General features: G+C 36.0%; 1 protein-coding gene across 1 annotated transcript; it reads right to left on the reverse strand.

Annotated features, from left to right (window-relative positions):
- Positions 1–733: 733 nt before the first annotated feature.
- Gca (grancalcin) lies at positions 734–20,739 on the reverse strand. Its single transcript, XM_090342732.1, has 8 exons — positions 20,689–20,739; positions 12,079–12,198; positions 8,184–8,253; positions 7,101–7,144; positions 6,389–6,536; positions 2,461–2,574; positions 2,096–2,154; positions 734–887 (listed from the first exon to the last, which is right to left on the reverse strand). Exons 1-8 carry the CDS (start codon positions 20,713–20,715, stop codon positions 861–863), a joined length of 609 nt encoding a protein of 202 aa, XP_090198858.1. The 5' UTR covers positions 20,716–20,739; the 3' UTR covers positions 734–860.
- Between the last annotated feature and the right edge of the window lie 654 nt (positions 20,740–21,393).

Below are 21,393 nucleotides of genomic sequence, written 5' to 3' on the forward strand. Positions count from 1 at the left end.
AATGTGTCACTTCCAAAATATGAAACTTGAGATTTAAAGTAATATTTTAGGTTATCTCTGTTTTCACTAACAAAATAAAGTACAGAGAAAAATGCTACGGTACTTGAGAACTTTTTGATGAAGCACGGTAAAGCCCACCAGGAATCATTGTACTCAGGAAGCAGAGGCAGGAGGATGGAGAATTTGAGGCTAGCATGGCATATGTGGGGAGAACTTGTCTCAAAGGATCAAAACAATGCAAAGTTAAGCAATAAATACTTCCTTCTCTTTTGTTTCCACAGAAGACAAAGGACAATGAAGGAAAATATGCCCTAAAAATTAAAAATTAAAGATGCGCTACACTCCAAGTAGTATAAACTTTAGCAAACTATAATTTTCTTCCTCATAGGCAGCCCTAAAATGTCATCTTCTCTAATAATGTGATCAAAAAATAAATGTGACAAAGATGGCACCAAATCCATACTTCTGACTCTTAAATATTCTGAACTACAAATAAAATTCAAAAATATAATCTGAACTCTCAAATAAATCATTTCATCATTTTGTCATTTGTGTTTTTGTACAATCTGTCATGAGTACATTCCTCTATTTTAATGTTAAAAATTAAGGTTAAGAAGTTTGATAGCAATTAATGGTGTTATTTATATAGCGATAACTTTTGCAAAAGCAGTAACATATCAATGGAAGACATCTTTTATTGCCTTTAACTGTGTTTTAAAGTAAAAACATAGGGAAAGCAAAAATATTTATTAACAAGTAAGAACATGAAAAGCCCAAAACCTTTCCTACAAGGCAATCCAGTTCATTTCTTGCAAGCAAAAGGATTCACAGTTTTTCTGTAGCTTTCAAATTCTAGGCATTCAAATCATCATAGTGCCCTGCAAAAACTAATTCATAAATATAATTACCATATGGAAATTACAAAACTGTTTAATTACATTCCATTAAAAACTTTACCATAATCTAGAAACTTCAAAAATTTACAGGTTTTTAAGGATAATAATTCAAGCCAATATATTCCAGTAGTTGATCCTATAACTTCTATCAGTAAGTACGACCTAGAACAAAACCCTGAAACATCAAATTATGTACTGAAATACTATTTCAGCTCTAGTTATAACATCAGACTGTGGTTCACATTAACCACTTTGAAATGAAAAAAAAACTACTTAATTTCTTGTAAAATGCCTTTTCTCTTTTGGAAAAGATAGCACCATAAAAAAGGAATTATTTATAAAATAAATGATATCTCCCCTTAAAAATGTTTTGAAATATGGTTGTCAAAAAGTATCATGAGGATTACAATTAGAAGCAAGCCCAGGTAGAAAAGTCCCCAGTGAAATTTTTATTTCCAATTAACCACTCAAAAACCAGAGGTGGCATTGTGGCTCAAGTGGTAGAGTTCTAGCCTGGAGCAAAAAGAAGCCAGGGACAATACCCAGGACCTAAGTTCAAGCTCCATAGCCACCACCACCACCAACAACAACAATAACAAAAAGAAAACAGAGAGAAAGAGAGAAAGAGAGAAAGAGAGAAGAAAGAAAGAAAGAAAGAAAGAAAGAAAGAAAGAAAGAAAGAAAGAAAGAAAAAGAAGCAAAAAAGGAAGGGATATGAAACTATCACAAAAGAAACTATCATGAAATTTGATATTCATATTTTAACAATACTGAATCTTATATTTATATTAAGCTGAAAAGTATAGAAAATGTGCTATAAAAGCTATTATTTGCAGTATGTATACACTGTATTATTTAAATGTCTTTCATTGTTTCATTTTTTTGTCCCTTTTGTTTGCATGTGCTGAGGCTTCAACATTGGGTCCCAGCTCTCAGTTCAGCCTCTTTACTCACAGATGGCACTCTACCTCCTATACCTCCTGCGCTATAACTCCACTTCAAGGGTTTTTTTGCTTGTTTAAGCATTTCTCTGATCTGTCTGCCTGGGCTTGTTGCAAACCTGAATTCTCAGATCTCAGTCTCCTAAAAAACTAAGGTTACAAGTATGGTCCACTAGTGCTTTGCACTTAAATATTCTGATAACTAAGAATACATTTAGAACAGAGTATTAATATCAAAGTGCTAAGCAGGATACTCACATCCTCATATATGAAATTCACAAAGCCTTGTTGCAAGTGGTCTCTTCTCCTAAAGAAATCTTTAAACAAAGAAATACTTTAAAAATTATTTAGAAGTCTTAATTTCAAATACCTAAATTATTCAATAATTCAGTAATTAATCAAATAAGTCTCAACTGACAATAATTTAGTAAACTGAGAAATGAAGAAAACTTACTAAAACACAGATAACACAATTTTCACAACTTATATTCATTAATTCTAAAGCCTTAGAACTCTTTAGAGTTAACAGTGAACAAAGGTAAAAATAGTATTGTAAACTTGCAGAAAGACTACTGAAGAAAAACAGCTACATAATACTAAGACCCTTTTTAAATGAGTAGTACCTGTCAATGCTCGAAGCTTCACACAGCAAGCAACATAATCATCAAAGAAAATTCTGCCATTCTTGCTGTAACGTTTAACAATTGCAGTTAATGTCTGAGGACTTAACCTGTATCCTAAAAAATAAATAAATAAATAAATATCACATAAAAACTGCAACATTGTGTTTCATTGAAATTGCAAGTATATTACTTTTCTATATTCATCACTGAAAATACATTTAAAAACACATTACTATTAAAATACTAAGTCAAAAACTTCATTATTAATGCTGTTCTTTGGTACTTAAGTAGTAAGTTCCTAGCCTGTGATAACTTCAAATCTAATGGTGCCAGGAGCATGGCCTAGTACTAGAGTGCTTGCCTAGAATGCATGAAGCCCTGGCTTTGATTCCTCATTAATCCATACACAGAAAATGCCAGAAGTGGCACCTTGGTTCAGGCAGTAGAGCACTAGCATTGAGAAAGCCCCAGGGCTGACAAAAATTAATTAATTAATTAATTCAACTCAAGAAAAGAAATAATTTACCTTTCTGTGTGTTTAAAATATAATTCAATTTTGAAATGAAACCAAAGGATATTTTACAGGCTTTTAACATATTTGAATTCTCCTATAGCTATTCTATGTAAAGAATATAACAACAAAGATTGTTAGTAATCTTCACTATCATCGGAATCATATTTCCTGTTGGAAGTATCTTTTGTAGCACAAAAAAAATTTGAGAATTAATGATTCCCTCAGTATTGCAGACAATAGACACTCTTGTACTACAGATTTACAGTAATCAATATAAATCCTGGGAGGAAAATATTATTCCTTACTTACTTTTTACAGGCTCACATCTGTAATTGTAGCTACTCAAAAGATCTGAGGATTTAGGCTCAAAGCCAGCCTCAGCAAGAAAGACCAAGAAATTTTCATCTCCAATTAATCTCAATAAAAGAAAGCGTGGGAAGCTGGAAGTAGAGTCTCGGCTCAAGTGGTTGAGCATAAAAGCTCAGAGACAGCACCCAGGTCTTGACTGTCAAGCCCCAAGACCACCACACCCACACCCACACCCACACCCACCCACCCTCCCACACACACGATAAAAACAAACAAAAACCCTCAGAGATATCTGACCCCAACAATAAAATACAATTTTAAAAAAAACTCAGAGACTGGGATGAACTAAGAAACCCTTTGATTCTACCAAATTACAAAATTTGCAGTATAAATGGTAAGTGCTAACTGGAAAAATACATTATCAGAAAAAAATGCAAAATGAAATATCACGACACAAATTACCAAGATCCAGAGCACCATAGGGGAATACTTTCAAACCTTTATGCCAACCAATTTAAGAATCTAGAAGAGATGGATGAATTTCTAGCCAGTATTAACATACCCAAACTGAACCAAGAAGTTCTAAACCAACTAAACATACCTATTTGAAGTACTGAAGTAGAAATGGCAATAAGAGGCCTCCCATCAATAAAAAGCCCGGACCTGCAGGATTCACTGCTGAATTCTATAAGGCCTTCAAAGGAGCAATCACATCAATACTCTTCAAACTCTTCAATGAAATTGAAAGTGAAGGCTCTTTGCCAAACTCATTCTATGAAGCCGGCATAAAACTCACCTCAAAACCAAACAGGGACTCATCAAAGAAAGACAACTATAGACCCACTTCTTTGATGAATATTGATGCAAAACTTATCAACAAAATACTGGCCAACAGTTTTCAACAACTCATCAAAAAATTATACACTATGGTATGTGAAAGGGTATCAATGTATGTGAATTAATGCACCTTCTATCTGGCAAATATCATGTAACCCTTTTATTAATTACAATAAAAATATATGAAAAAACAGTATTCATCACAGGGATGCAAAGCTGGTTCAGTATAATGCACGTCAATTAATATAATGCATCACATCAAAAGGAGTAAGGACAAGTATTATATTATTTCCTCAATAGATGCAAAAAAGGCATTTGACAAGACCCTGTATAGCAAAATCAATCCTTAGCAGAAAGAACAGCACTGGAGGACTATCAATACCAAGCTTTAGACTCTATAAGAGAGCTATAGTAACCAAAACAGCTTAGTCCTGGCACAAGAACAGGCTTTAGGACCAATGGCATAGAACTGAAGACCCCAAAATCAACCCACAGAACTATGGCCACCTAATCTTTGATAAGGGAGCCAAAACATTAGATTGGAAGAAAAACAGCCTCTTCAACAAGTGGTGCTGGCAGAATTGGTTAAACACCTGCAGAAAACTAAAGCTGGATCCTTTATGTCACCCTGTACTATGATTAATTCCAAATGGATCAAAGACCTTGAGGTAAAAGCAGATATCCTGAAAACTTTACAAGAAGGAATAGGAGATACACTAGGTCTCCTTGGCACATGTCAAAAGTTTCTTACTAAAGACCCAGAAACACAATAAATTAAAGAAAGTTCAGATAAATGGGAGTGCATTAAACTGCGGTTTCTGTATGGTAAAGGACATAGCTTGCAAGTTAAATATAAAGCCTACAGAGTGGAAGAAGATCTCCACTAACCATACAACAGACAAAGGTCTCATATCTAAAAAAACACTGAATATCTCCAAAACAAATCTTCAAAGAAACATCCATCTCATTGAAAGATGGGCTAAAACTTAAAAAGAGACTTCTCTGAAGACATAATAAGAATGGCCTATAGACACAAGAAGAAATGGTCGACATCTCTGGCCATAAAAGAAATGCAAATAAAAAAACTTTGATATTCCACCTCACTCCAGTTAGAATGGCCATTATCAAGAAATCTAATAACAAAAGATGCTGGTGTGGATGTGGCCAGGAGGGATCACTACTACATTGCTGGTGAATGTGGAAACTCATTCAGCCACTATGGAAAACAGTATGGTGATGCCTCAAAGACTAAACATAGATCTCCCATATGACCCAGCAATTCCACTCCTTGGCATTTACCCAAATGTCCAGAAACAAGGACATACTAAAGCCACTAGCACAATGACGTTCATTGCAGCACTATTTGCCATAGTGAAGATATGGAACCAACCCAGATGTCCCTCAGTAGATGATTGGATCAAGAAGATGTGGTATTTATACACAATGGAATTCTATGCTGTCATCAGAAAGAATGACATCATCTATTTGTAAGGAAATAGACTTGGAAAATACCATTAAATGAAGTAAGCCAGACCCAAAAGAACATAGGCTCCATGGTTTCTCTCACTTGTAATAATTAACATACATCTAGGACTCTCGTAGCAGAGGTTTACAGTAGCTCAAAACCTAAATACATAAGATCATATAGGATGAGACTAAATAAAAGAATCTCTAGGATATGGAAACAAGAGGTTTATCTTGTGTGATTGTTGTTCTTAATGTACTATGTTATTTCTCTTCTATTTTTCTGCCCTTTGGTAATCTCACATTGTTACTTTATCTGATTTTGTTACCTGGTATATTGTATATATGTTTATTTGAAATAGTAAAGGGAAGGGGGGGAAACAAGATGATTAGGAGGGGGTAGGGAGAGGGAAGTGGTACAAAGACATGATATGGGGTATCAATGTGAGAGAAGTAATGCACCTACTACCTGCAGAATGTAACTATAACCCCTCTATACAATAACCCAAAAATAAAATAAACAAAAAATGCAATACATATATAAATGAATACATATATAAAAGAACAACTCATAGATAAAATATTATCTTGTAGGTATGGATAGTTAAAATTATTTTGCAGGTCAGTAGTGATGTATCTTAATCCAATGTGATTGTAGTAATTAGAATAAAAAACAATAAGAAAAAAAATTTAAGCTTTGGTTATAATTTACCTAAACCTTGAGCTGTTGATGAGAAATACATTGAAGCATTTAAGATTCACCTGTTGAAGGAACAAATTCTAAGGAATTTTATTTATTCTTACCCATAACAGCAATGGCTTGACTCAGTTCATGATGCTCTACCGTTCCACTTCCGTCTTCATCAAAGGCCATGAAATTCTGCTTCCAGGCATTAAGAGCTGCCCAAAGCTCCTTGAATTCATTAAATCCCATTTTTCCTGTGTAATCTCTCTGAGTTTTATTAATAAAAATAAGCATGGACATACCCAAGAGAATTTATTTAACCCCAAACTTCAAATCTCTGATTGAAAAACAAATCTGTTTCTGCAAAGTTAGTCTAATTAACTATGTGAATAGATTTCTGTAAGCTTCCAGACTTACAACAGGCCTTCCAATGTCTTAAAAATCCCTAGCTTAATAGATTCTAGGAATTTATAGCTAACAAATGGCTTTCTAACAAATTACTTTCTAACATATTAAGGAAGTAATCTCCAGGATGACACTAAGTGCTCATATCTATATCACTCTTACCTACACAATAGGCTGAGATACAGGATCCCAGTTGGAAGCCAGCCTGGGTAGTAAAAACCAGAATTCATGACTAAGTCACCAACAAAACTCTAGACTGGCTGTAGTCATTGTAGTCATGGCTCAAGTGTCAGAGCATTAGCCATGACCAAGCAGTTTGAGTGTGAACAGCATGAGGCCTAGAATTCAAGCCATCCTGAACAATAAAGAATATATAAAAAAGCAGGAGCTCTGTATTTTAGTACTATCTATTGAATTCAAGGATACATCCAACATGGCAATCATAATTCTGCAGGTTTCCAAACTGAAAGCTATAAAATAAATTTGATATTTGAATTAGAATCTGCTCAAATTCATCTATGGAAAATTGTGACAATGTTCATTTTCAAAACAAAGTACTTCAAAATTTATAACAATACACAGTCACTATAATCAGCACATTTTATTAACATTGACAAATATGGTAAAATATGACTAAAAAGTATTATTAAATTACTCATACCTAGTGAGAGTAATAATGAAATAAGTGAAAATTACTATGATAGAAGTGTTATAGCACATATCTTTGCCTGGGGCCTGCAAAGAAAGAGATTTTCATTCTCCCTATCACAAATGGCAAAGTAGTGCTTAAACAGAGGTTTTTCTTTCTTTGGCCTAAACTCTTCAAAGTGGCATCGAAAGATTTTATGATCTGGCCTTCTTCTACATCTCTGATATATTCTAGGGCACTGCTTCACATGTTCTGATTCCTTCATGTTTTGTAATCTTTAGTCTGCATGATACCATTTTAAATAAACAAGCAAAATGCTGGGGTGGAAGTATGACACAAGTGGTAGAGTGTCAGTAAACTAGCTAAAGAAAACTGTTAGGTATGAGGTTTTAGTTTCAAATCAAGGTACCAGTAAACAGACTCATAGATACATGCACACATGTGCATGCACGCACTCACACCCCCCCCCCACACACACAGCCTGGGAATGAAAAAAGATCCAATTCAAGAGAGAGAGAGAGAGAGAGATATGAAAGGCAGTGAAAGAATGAGAGCACACAGAGTGTATCAGGGTAGTGAAAAATAGCTAACACTATCAATTTTAAGAACAAAAAGTGTAATATAAAAAGGTAAAGTAACAGTACATTATCATAAGACAGCTGTGAACAGTATATACACAGCAAAAAATAATATATATATATTCTTTCTACTAATCCAACCCAAATTATTCTATAACTACAATGCAAGGATGGGAGAATAGAAACTGCTTGCAGAGAATAGAATGTTTTAAGGACAGGGACAGAAGAGTTAGAAATGAGTTTCCTATTGCAATGACAAAAAGAAGAAAAAACTATTCTCACGAGAATAAGTTCCACTGATTCCAGACTGAGTCAAACACATCTGAAGTTCTTCAGCATCCACTTCACCATCCTGTTAAAAAGGAGTTTAGACCTGATTTAACCATGAGGTTGTCTACAATGAGATTAGCATTTCGAATGACTGCTCTAGGCCAATCAAAAATATGTATCATTCAAAACATTATTATTAACTATAAACTTATAGCAATTAATATCAACCAACATGACATATTAGAGATTATAGCACAATGGATCATTTTCTTTGTTTCTAAAAGCATCACACAGGCATTCATATTATACTGCAAAATTATGTCTTGTCAAAACCTTGTGCTTCCTTTTAAAATATTAGAAAAATGCTTTCATCTTTTCTGGAAAGTCTCAAAATGTGTCCCATTTATGCTTTTTAGAGGAGAATATTATTTCCAAAAAAAATACATATAGTGAATATTTAACTCTAAGAGGAAAATATCATGCCTAATGGCACTATTAAGATCTCCAGCAATATTTCTCAGTGTGCATGAAACTTGTCAATCTGATTACTGTTCATATATTCTCATGTGAATTGATAAGAGTCTTTGTTAGTTTCTACATAAGAAAAATGTCATAATGGAAAAATAAAACCTATTAACTGGTCTCATTATATTTCATACCTAATCCAATTTTCTGCACAAATACATAATAAAATCATTCACTGTGAGTATCACACACATTGCTACAAATGCAAAAACAACTGTGCGAAAGGACCAAGATGACAAAATTAAAACATACATCAAAATAACAAACAAATTTAACAAACTACTTCTAACAATCCATATAAACACCTATGAATCTTTGTTAATGAATTCCCACAAACAACTCCAATGGTTCTAATTCAAATTTGAAACTACCAATTCACATTCATCTTAACAGACAATTATTATAATATTTTCTGTGTAGAATATTTTTGGCAATCACTACTCAATTTTATATTACTTTTTTATGTGTTGCCATTCTGGAGCTTGAACTCAGGGCCTGGAAACTCAATTCAGTAATTAGAAAACCATACTTTGGGATAGGAACATTGCTCATTGTTTGTGAGGCCCTGTGTTTAATCTCCAGTACTGAAAATAAATGCATATTTACTTTCATACTTTTAATGCATTCTGAGCAGCAATCAACACTTTACAAAAAAACAATTAAGTCTGACAGGTGCTATTATCAATACCATCTCAGGGAAATGACAAATACAATGCCAGGTTGCAGACAGTTAGACACAGTAAACTTCAAAACCTTTTTTTCAAGATGTTAAAATAGAAGCAAAGAGCAGGAAATTATTATTATTATTATTATTATTATTATTATTATTATTTTATTTGTAGATCATGTGCTTGAACTCTGGGCCTGGGCACTGTCCCCGAGTTCTCAGCTCAAGACTACTTCCCTACTCCTTAAGCCACAGCCCCACTTCCCTTTTTTTCATATATTTTTTATTGTAATTAATAGAAGGGTTACATTATTTTCACCAGTTAGATGGCACATTACTTCACATACATTGATATCCTTTCTCATGTCTTGGACCCCATTTCCCTCCCACCACCCCCACCCCTCATCTTGTTTTCCCCCCTTCCCTATCCAATTTCAAATAACCAAATACACTTATATACAATATAACAAGGTGAAATACTGTAATAATATGAGATAACCAAAAGACAGCAAAAGAGATGAGAGATAACATAGTACATTAAGGAGAACAATCACTCATTATATGGCTTTTGTTAACCCACTTATCTTTTTTTAGTGATTACTTGGAGATAAGAGTCTCAAGGTCTTTAGTGCCCTGGCGTGGGTTTGAACTGAGAAGCTCAGATATCAGCCTCCTGAGTAGCTAAAATTACAGGCATGAGCCACCCTGCCAGGCTGGAAATTACTTTTGTATTAGTCCTCAAGGAGAATAGCATTTCCCACTTAAATTAGATAAAAAATATGTTGTTACCATCAGTGAACTACAAGAATTTTTTTAAATCAAAAAGGGAAAACAGTAAAGTACAATTTAAAAATAGTATGCGGTTATATTCATGGCTAATATGTTTGAACTATTGATAATACTAGAAATTATCATTCAAATATAAATTACATTTAGAAACTTGAAATAAAACTCAGTAAATGAAAATCTATGTACCTATACTTTGATAGAACTTTGGAGTTATAAAAACCTTCTGAAACCTCTATTGAAAGATGTTCATCCAGATGTGTAAATATTCTCCTTATACACAGCTTCATGTATTTTATAATAATATCTTAATTAGGAACTAAGTAATGCTTCCCTAAATTGTGCAGAAAACAATTCTAATTAAACAATAAATATTAAATAGATAATTCATAAAAATCCATTTGCATGATTAGGTTGATAGGGAGCAGCATTCTGAAATTAAATTCTAATTCACTTAGCATTTGTTGTTACTAAATTAGGCTGCTCACTTACTCACATATAAATAAATAAGAGTACATGCATCATTTCTACCTTACAGAAGTATTATTTAATATTTTTCTGAATATCAGGATGCCATATTGCACTGGCAGCAAAGCATCGTACATTCATTTACTGTGGAATGATTGACCTATATACCATCAAGGCTTTTGTATGTACATTCTATAATTTTTATGCAAAAATGAAATTGCCTAATGACTCACAACATGTTCTTATCATTAAGCAAGGCATAACAGTGATTCTTTAAATGGTTTGCTTATTGCATTATGATATTTTATTGTAGTGCAGCCATTACCATTTAACAAAAAGTTTTCTGAATATAATTGTTTTTGATAATTTTGTCAAGTAGGGAAAAAAGCATAAGAATTTGATTCAACTAACACTTGAAAAAAATTTGATAACTTATAATAGTATTTTGTCCTGAGATAGAAAAGTAGTTTTCTCTTTTCCCACAGCCAACGCAGAAGATTTCTGATACAGGACTATTGATACTACTAGAAAGTAAACAATCAGCCAGGTGAGGTGGCTCACGACTCTAATCCTAGCTACTGAGGAAGCAGATCTGAGGATCGCAGTTCAAAGCCATCCTGGGAACTAAAGACAGTGAGACTCTTATCTCCACTAGAAAATGGACAGTGGAACTGTGGTTCCCACTGTGGTAGGGTCGTAGCCTTGAACTGAAGAGCTCAGAGACAGTGCCCAGGCTGAGGACCAGAGTTCAAGCACCATGACCCACAAAAAGGGAAAGAAAGAAAGAAAGAAGGAAAGAAAGAAAGAAAGAAAGAAAGAAAGAAGGAAGGAAGGAAGGAAGGAAGGAAGGAAGGAAGGAAGGAAGGAAGGAAGGAAGGAAGGAAGGAAAGGAAGGAAGGAAGGAAAGGAAGGAAGGAAGGAAGGAAGGAAGGAAGGAAGGAAGGAAGGAAGGAAGGAAGGAAGGAAGGAAGGAAGGAAGGAAGGAAGGAAGGAAATGGGAAAAGAAGGAAAGGAAAGGAAGGAAGGAAGGAAGGAAGGAAGAAGCAGCAGAATATCAGTTGTTAAGCCCGTCTATTAATTACAATAAGAGAATTATGATAAAAAAAGACAAAAACTGCTCCTCATGTTCGTCTGTTTAGAAGCGTTTCTTTTTATATTTTTCTTATTGTAGGTAGCATACATTTGTGAAACATTGCTTAAGGTATCTAGCATTCTGTAGTAAAGGCTTCTGTGATGACTGTACTGGAAGCTTTCATAACCATGTATGTACTTTTCAGTAGATCTGTAATAAATGTTTTCTTTAAATCGACTTTGATCAATTACTTTTCAAAATTCTAAACTTTCTTTTCTTTACTCTTGGATTTCAAAATGCAGATAGGACAGACTGTCCCAGGAACGTGTCCACCTCTGCTTGCCGGCGGCTCTTATTTCTGTTTAATAGTCAACAGTTTTACATCTTACCTGCCCAGCCACAGCAGTAAAGTAGCTCCACATGGGGTCACTGCTGTCTGAGTATGCTATGTATCCAGGAGAGCCGCCGGCAAGCAGAGGTGGACACGTTCCTGGGACAGTCTGTCCTATCTGCATTTTGAAATCCAAGAGTAAAAGAAAAGAAAGTTTAGAATTTTGAAAAGTAATTGATCAAAGTCGATTTAAAAGAAAACATTTATTACAGATCTACTGAAAAGTACATACATGGTTATTGAAAGCTTCCAGTTCAGTCATCACAGAAGCCTTTACTACAGAATGCTAGATACCTTAAGCAATGTTTCACAAATGTATGCTACCTACAATAAGAAAAATATAAAAAAGAAACGCTTCTAAACAGAAGAACATGAGGAGCAGTTTTTGTTTTTTTTTCATAATTTTTATTGTAATTAATAGAAGGGTTACATGATATTTGCCAGATAGAAGGTACATTAATTCACATACATTGATACCCTTTCACATTTCTTGGTCCCCATTTCCTTCCCCCACCCCCACCCCTCATCTTGTTTTCCCCCTTCCCTATCCAATTTCAAATAACCAAATACAAATATATCCGACATATCAAGTAACAAAGTGAGATACTGAAACAATATGAGATAACCAAGGGATAGCAAAAGAGATGAGAGATAACATAGTACCTTAAGGACAACAATCATTCATTACATGGGTTTTGTTTCTATATCCTAGAGGTCCTTTAATTGACCATCATACTATATGGCCTTATGTATCAAGGTTTTGCTCTATTGCAAATCTATGCTAGAAGAGCCCAGTTTCTACTGATTATGACAAATGAGGGAAACCATTGAGCCTATGTTCCTTTGAGTCTGGCTTACTTCACTTAATATGGTTTTTTCTAAATTTTTCCATTTCCTAACAAATGGGGCAATGTCATTCTTTCTGACAGCAGCATAGAATTTCATTGTGTACAAATACCACAACTTGTTGATCCATTCATCAACTGAGAGACATCTAGGTTGGTTCCATATCTTTGCTATGGTAAATAGTGTTGCAATGAACATCGTTGTGCTAGTGGATTTAGCATGTCCTTGTTTCTGGATGATTGGGTAAATGCCAAGTAGTGGAATTGCTGGGTCATAGGGGAACTCTATATTTAGTCTTTTGAGGAACTGCCATACTACTTTCCATAGTGGTTGAACAAGTTTGCACTCCCACCAACAGTGCAGTAGTGATCTCTCCTGGCCACATTCCCTCCAGCATCTGTTGTTATTGGTTTTCTTGATCCTGGCCATTCTAACTGGAGTGAGGTGGAATCTTAGAGTTGTTTTGATGTGCATTTCTTTTATGACCAGAGATGTTGAGCATTTCTTCATGTGTCTATAGGCCATTTTTGTTTCTTCTTCAGAGAAGACTCTCTTTAAGTCTTTGGCCCATCTTTTAATGGGATGGTTGCTACTTTGGAGATTAGTTTTGGGGTGATTCAATTTTTTGAGCTATTGATATATTTTAGATATGAGGCCTTTGTCCATTGTATGGTTGGTGAGGATCTTCTCCCACTCTAGGGTTTCTAATTAATTTACTAGCTATGTCCTTTGCCATACAAAAGCTCTGCAGTTTAATGCAGCCCCACTTATCCAGCCTTTCTCTGATTTGTTGTGTTTCTTGGTCCTTACTGGGAAAGTTTTGACCTGTGCCAAGGAGGCCTAGTATATCTCCTATTCCTTCTTATAAAGTTTTCAGTGTATCGGCTTTTACCTTGAGGTCTTTGATCCATTTGGAGTTAAAACTAGTGCAGGGTGACAAAGAAGGATTCAACTTTAGTTTTCTGCAGTGCTTAACCAGTTCTGCCAGCAACACTTGTTGAAGAGGCTGTCTTTCTTCCATTCTATTTTTTTGGCTCCCTTGTCAAAGATTAGGTGGCCATAGGTCTGTGGTTTAATATCTGGGTCTTCAGTTCTATTCCATTGGTCTTCAGGCCTGTTCTTGTGCCAGTACCAAACTGTTTTGATAATTATAGCTCTGTAATAGAGTCTAAAGTTTGGTATTGAAATTATGAGGAGTAATTTTAAAAGTATTTACCATCATCATTACAGAAACATACACACAGAAGAACATGTACATTTCCAGCTACAGTTAAACTAAGATGTATGCCCCAGAACACATACTTAGAAGAAAATATAGTAAGCAAAATAAAATTGTGACCTAACAAGAAAAAGTTGCATAAAGTTGAAATACCCTGTCCAACAGAAGAAATTTTTTCCCAAAAGGTGACAAGTATAAAGTCAATAAAATGATACTTTCAATGACAGTCTTATTAAAGCTAACAAAATAGAGAGGTTACTAATAACATTAATAAATACATATATATATAAACACTATCCTAAGAACTTTCCATCAATTATATTGATTTTTTACAACTCCATATGATATGAAATTATTGTCTCCATTTTGAAATTTCAAGGTTTCCTGAACTGGTAAACATCAAATAAGTAAAATATCCCTCTATATTCTGGTGGTCTAATTGTGGTGACTATAACTTATTTGTTTCCTGCGATAGCTAAGGTTGCTGTTTTCTTTCCTTTTCACTTGTGACTTGGAATATGTTCTCTAACATTTTTGAAAAGCATTTTATTCAGCATTTTTATAAGTACAGGGGAGGAAGATGTAATAAGGCTATTCATTATTCCATTCTGAGCAAAATATATCCTTGAAGGATGACAAGAAGTTGTCAGAAGCAGAGCAAGAAAAGAACTAGAAGAATAAGGGACAAAAAGGCCATGGTACAGCAGCATCATGAATATTCCAGAAGAGTTACAGCCAGAGTGTAACCAGACAAGGCCAGGCGAAAGCACTGTGACTCTGGGAGATGATGCATTCAAAACTTAATGATTGCATTAGGAAGCAAAAAATATAAGAAAGGAAACAAATAACTAAAAAACTATACTGCAGTAAAAAAAAATCCAAAAATAGATTTCTTATATAAAAGAAAAGAAAAAAGAAAAAATACTAGTTAGCAAAGCACACTCTAATTTCAGAAATAATAAAAATGATTGAGGCCTGGAGTTTGGCCTAGTGGGGCTAGCAAGCATGAAGCCCTGGTTCTCTTCCTTTGTACCACATACATAGAAAAAGCCGAAAGTGTTGCTATGGCTCAAGTGGTAACGCTCTAGCCTTTCGAAAGCCCAAGGAAAGTGCTCAGGCCCTGAGTTCAAACCCTAGGATTGGCAAAAAAAAAAAAAAAAGAATGGTTTAAGAAAATACAAGTAGATTATGGAAGAAATGAAATATATACTTTTAAAATAAATATACCCATGAAACACTATAATATATCTATACCAATATACCAAAAAGTATAGAAGATAGATGAAATTAGGCTTGCATAATTATATACATTACAAAATCCCTATTTCTAATAATGATAGGCAAGTATAATTTGATGTACCAGAAAACTGAAAGTAAAAGGTTTCATAAAAAAAATTGTCCTTGACCATGAGCCTGGAGTTTGGCCTAGTGGTAGAGTGCTTGCCTAGGATGCACAAAGACCTGGGTTCAATTCCAATGTACCATATACATAGAAAAAAGCTGAAAGTGGTGCTGTGAGTCAAGTGGTAGAGCTCTAGCCTAGAGAAAGCCAAGGACAAGGCTCAGGCTCTGAGTTCAAGGCCCAGGACTGGCAAAAAAAAATTATTCTTGGCTTAAGAGTAGCTATGGAATGAACTGCAAGATAGAAATAAACTGCAAGATATAGAAACAAGAAGTTTGTTTTTCTTTGTGTGCTATAGGCAGTTATTTCATTTTTTCTTTCCTCCCCTCCCCTCTGGTTTACCACATGTTGTCACTTTTTTATTCCAGTACCCTTGGTATTATATACGTTTATCAGATTTGAGGATGGAAAGGGAATCACACAAATGGTGACATGAAGGGCAAAGGATGAACCAATGCAACGGTGATACTCACAAGACACTCTGCTTAAGATGAATCTTACAAGTTCAGGAGGGAGGAGATATCAAGAAAAAAAAGGAGGGGGTGACAATGTTCCACAAAAGTTGTACTTCTTTCTTTACTTATATAACTGTAACCTCTCTGTATGTCACCTTTACAATAAAAAAAGTGTAGATATAGAAAGAGTTACAGGGCCAATATCTGAGATAAATCGTAAGCCAGAGGTGAAGGGAAGACTCCTCAAATAATTCTTGTTTCTAGAGCAGGTGTCATAAACATCTGATCTGTGTTTGATTCCAAGGCCTGAAAGGACATGGAGGGCAGTCAAGTCTTAAGACAGGCATAAATTTAAAAAGGGGGTGGAAATGAAAAACATCTATAGGGGAAGTTAAATTGAATATAAGTTTATTTGTGAATATCTAATGCAGAGACAGTTTACAAAGACAGATACAGTCTTCTCTCTCTCTCTCTCTCTCTCTCTCTCTCTCTCTCTCTCTCTCTCTCTCTCTCTCTCTCTCTCTCTCCCTCTCTCCCTCTCTCCCTCTCTTCTTCTCTCCCTCTCTCCCTCTCTTCCTCTCTCCCTCTTTCCCTCTCTTTCTCCCTCTGGTCAATATTGGGCCTTGGGCCTTGGGTGCTGTCCATTAGCATTTTCACACAGTACCAGTGCTCTACCAGTCAAGCCACAGCTCTCCTTTTGATGTTTGCTGTTCCTGGTTAGTTAGGTGATAAGAGTAATATGGATTTTGCTCTCAGGACTGGCTTTAAACCATAGTCCTTATATCTCAGCTTCCTGATTAGGTAGGATTACAAAGATAAACTGAAGTCTAGGAGGAAATACAGGAAAATCTATGTTTAGGAGGAAATATGGGAAAAATCTATGTTTAAAAAAATCTTATCTACCTCCCCTTCTGAATTTCCCAAGCTTTCTCAATTGCAGTTATTTGACCATTAGATCAAACAACTGCATTTCACCTAGTGATCAAATAAAAGATGGTTACAAATTGCCTGTATCTAAAGTATCTGTAGCCAGGTGAGGTGGTTCATGCTATTCAGGAGGCTAAGATTTGAGGATCAAGGTTCAAAGACAGCTCTGGCACTAAAGAACTTGAGACTCTTATCTCCAATTAATCACTAGAAAATGGGAAGTGGGGCTGTGGCTCAAGGGGTAGGGCAGTAGCCTGGAGCTGAAGAGCTCAGGGAAAGCACCCAGGCACAGAGTTCAAGCTCCATGACCACCCCCCACACATAAAGGCATCTGTGATGGACATTTCACCTTCATGGAGGAGATCTGGGTAGGTGGCACTTCATCGGCTCTAGACTTTGATTTTGCAGAACATAATGACCATGTTCTGAAGAACAGAAGAGCCATGAAAAAGAAGAGACCAGCTTTCAGAGAACTGTGTTCCTAGACAGGAAGAATAATCCTTGAAACACTCTTGTATAAATTAATCTTTTAGCTTCTTGATAGCTTCCAAGAAATCAAAACTGATCGTTAGGTAGACAGTTATTGTCTTGATAATATGATTGAGAAAAACTATTGTTTTTTTTTTTGTTTCTGAATTTTTAGTATTATCTTTTGTCCTTTGCTTTCCTAAAATTTTCAAATTACTTGGTTATTTTTTATGATTATTTTAGTTAAGACTAAACCAAGCATATATAAATTGTAGCAATTCATGATAGGCAGAAACGAAATAAGTAAGAGGCAAATATACACGATTCAATCACACCTCAGTTTATCACCAGACCCTACCTCAAAGTTCTAGAAGATAGATAACATATCTGCTGCTATCACATGTAAAAACAAACATGGAATGTTTCTTCTCTGTATTTACAAAGCTGACACTTTTCCTTTCACTTTTTGCTGTTTCTTACATCCATATCTCAAATATATAAGTTTTCACATGTAAAACTTATGTTTGGCATTATCAATCCCCTCAGCATAACACAATTATGCTTATAATTAAACTTTTTATGTTATTCTGTGCCAGTATCAGGCTTAAATTAAGGGCCTCCCACTCTTCCTTCAGTTTTTCAAGGCTGGTGTTCTTAAGTTACATGTCCATTTCAAGCTCTGTGTGTATTTGTGTGTGTGTATGTGTGTGTGTGTGTGTGTATGTATGTGTGCCCACACCTGCGTGCATGTGTGCACACACAGGCACATGTGCATGAGAATGTGCTGGTTCTGGGCCTAAACTCAGGGAACTGTCCCTAAAGTATATTTTGCTCAAGGCTAATACACCAATGGTTGACTTCTAGCTTTCCAGTTGTTCACTAGAGGTAATTGAGGAGCTTTCCTGTTCAGGCTGACTTTGAACCAAGATCCCTAGTAGCTAGGATTATAGGTGTGAGCTACTAACACAGAGCTTTCTTTTTTTTCCCTTGGTTAATGGGAGATGAGAATTTCATGGACATTTCTTCCTGGGCTGACGTTAAACTGTAATTCTCAGATCTCTAACTCCTGAGAAGCTAGGGATGACAAGCACGAGCCTCGAGTGTCTGCTTAATTTAGAACTGAAACTTAAGCTTTATTTCCTGAGACCAAAATAAGACACAAAATTCTATTATAATTCTTTTTTTGCCAGTCCTGGGCTTGAGCTCAGGGCCTGAGGATTGTCCTTGGATTTTTCTCAAGGCTAGAGCTCTACCACTTGAGCCTCACCACCATTTTTGGCTTTTTCTAAGTATGTGATACCAAGGAATTGAACCCGGGTCTTCGTGCATGCTAGGCAAGCACTCTACCACTAGGCCAAACTCCTGGCCCTATAATTCTTATTAATAAACAGTTAAAGAGATAATGACCAATTTTGAGAAACAATAATTAAATAAGTAAAAATTCTGGAGTGTATCTACTATGTAGATGAATGATGTCGTTCATTAGATAAAACAAATAGATGTAGCAATAAACATTTTTAATTTTATAATTTTGTTAAATGAAGAAACAGCAATGAAGAGTATATTGATTATAATTAACATGATTTTAAAAATGATTTTAACTATCTTATTAATGTGCTCCAACTTAAACTGTACAAATTGTTTTACAGGAATATTAAATGCCACCCTGAAAATTCAACTCAGGTCCTGGGCACTATTGATGGTTTTCTTTTCTCAAGGCTAGTACTCCACCACTTTGAGCCACAGCTGCATTTCTGCTTATCTGGTGGTTAAGTGGAGAGTGGAGCCTCAGATACTTTCCTGCCCAGAGTGGCTTGGATCCATGATCCTCAGATCTCAACTTCCTGAGTACCTAGGATTACAGGTGAGAACAACTAGCAGCAGGCTGAGCAATACAAATTCTATCCACCTATAATCCAATATATGTATTACTCTTAAAGGAATTCATGTCATTAGACTCCATTAATTCTGCTGTTTGTGGGTCATTTCTTACTTGTGATAAGCATGAAAGTAGGTGAAAAGAGCTTCAATGTTTAGAGAAAATCATTTAATATCCAAATATATTTCTATGCTTCCTTTGATAAAAGTGGAGTGGATAAGTCTCAACTTCTACCAATAAAAATCTGTTACTCCAGCCACTCCAACCTGCTATAGTTTTAACCCCATACTTCAATCTGATAAAAATATGTAAAAGATGGTGGAATTTTAAGTCTTCTGTGTATATTCTGTCTTAACTGGTCTTTGAAGGAGACTTCATTTTCCTTTTCTTTAAAATACTTTAAAGTACCTAAGAAGAAAGGAAGAATAGGCATTGGAAAGTGGAACATTCCAGATACAATGCAGGAAAGTTTGTTTTAGAGCAAATCAGCTTCAATAATGGAGACTAACTCAAAGTAGAGGATCTAGAGACTCATTCCTTGAAACATAATTCCCACTTAACTTCCAGGGATAAGAGTAAGTAGTTTGAAGATAACCACTCTATGCCCAACTCAACTTCCTTATTTAATTAGCAAGGCATAATTTCTCCGTTGAGGTTAAAAAACAAGCAAATAAATAAATAAAAATGAAAAGTATGTTATGTTCTGCCCACTTTCAATGATTCATTGTGCACTCCCACTTGGTAACTAGAATGTGTGACCAGGCTTTGAAGATCACCAATGTTAACAAAAACCGAGGACATGGATTCCTACGCAGAAAGGAATGACTACACTTACAACTCATAAATCTCAAATGTGATGTATGACAAATAGTTACATAAAAAAAAAACAATCCTCTCCTCCCTGCAAAACAGACAAAAAAAATCCCACAACACATTGCGCTTGATGTAACACAAAAGTTTAGGAGCTGTTTAGAGTACCTTTGAATTTAGAAGGAGAAGGAGGAGGAGAAGGAAGAGGAGGAGGAGGAGGAGGGGAAGGAAGCTACTTCTCCCCTCCACCCCCCCAAAAAAAATCAGAAAGAGGATCTGTTACTGGAACAAGGAAGGTGTGTTGTTCCTCCCTTACAGAAAGGAAATTTTAAAGCCAAGCCACAGCTTGGATATCACAAGGGCACTTGATACAGGTACTCAAGGGCTAGAACACCTGCCACTCCAGACTGCCCCCACACCCGCCCATACCCGGCCCAGGCAGGGCCCCATCCTGCCCTGGCCCCGCCCAGCCCGGCCCCCGGGGTGGCTTGGCACCACTTAGGACCGGCTACAGCTGTAGGAGGATGCTGACTGCGGAGGGTGGACGCCTCGGCGGTCATACCCGAGAGCACAGAGGCTGCAGACAAGTGGCCCCGACTCACCCCTCCTCCGAAACCCGGGTAGGCCATGAGGGCTCTTTCACCCTCAGTCTGTCCAGTCTGTCTGGGAGGAAGGCTCAGGTTCTCCTGCAGGTGCCTTTGCCCAGAGCTGCTTCTTCCAGCCCGCCCCGCAGGGATACAGCCCCGCCTTTTCAAGGTCTGATTGGCTACATGCAGCCCACCATTGGTTACATTCTCAACCTTCCTCTTCCTCATCTCTGATTGGTTACATTCTGTCTCTTAGCACCCAGTGTGTGCCTGCTCAGCTCTCATTGGTTCAAATTAAGTTCTCAACCAAGAAGCTTTTTCCCCTGTAATTTCCCCACCCTCTGTGGAAGTGTTCTTTAGGCCATCAAGTCCTAGAGTTTCTTTTCTCTTTTGAAACTCGAAACCGTGCCCAGTCGGTGAGTTGTTTTAACCGGTTCCCAGACTGTAGCTGAGTTTCAAGTAACACATCTGTGAGTTGCAAAACACACTTCTGTAGTATTGATGTCGCAGCAGAAGTGTGAAGCCAAAACTACAGGCAGGCCCCAGAGGCATACACCCTTAGCAACTTATTTGAGATAGAAATAAACAAATAGGCTATTATTTGTAGTCTCGAAGATAAATAATAGTCACGGTTGTCAAATGAAGCAAAAAGACTATATGTTTAGTTAAATATGAATAAAATAAAGTTGAAAATGAGGTGTTAGTATATTTGAAGCATGA

Source organism: Megascapheus bottae, chromosome 12, assembly GCF_031878675.1.
Source record: "Megascapheus bottae isolate mThoBot1 chromosome 12, mThoBot2.hap1, whole genome shotgun sequence".
In the NCBI taxonomy this organism is placed as follows: Eukaryota; Metazoa; Chordata; class Mammalia; order Rodentia; family Geomyidae; genus Megascapheus; species Megascapheus bottae.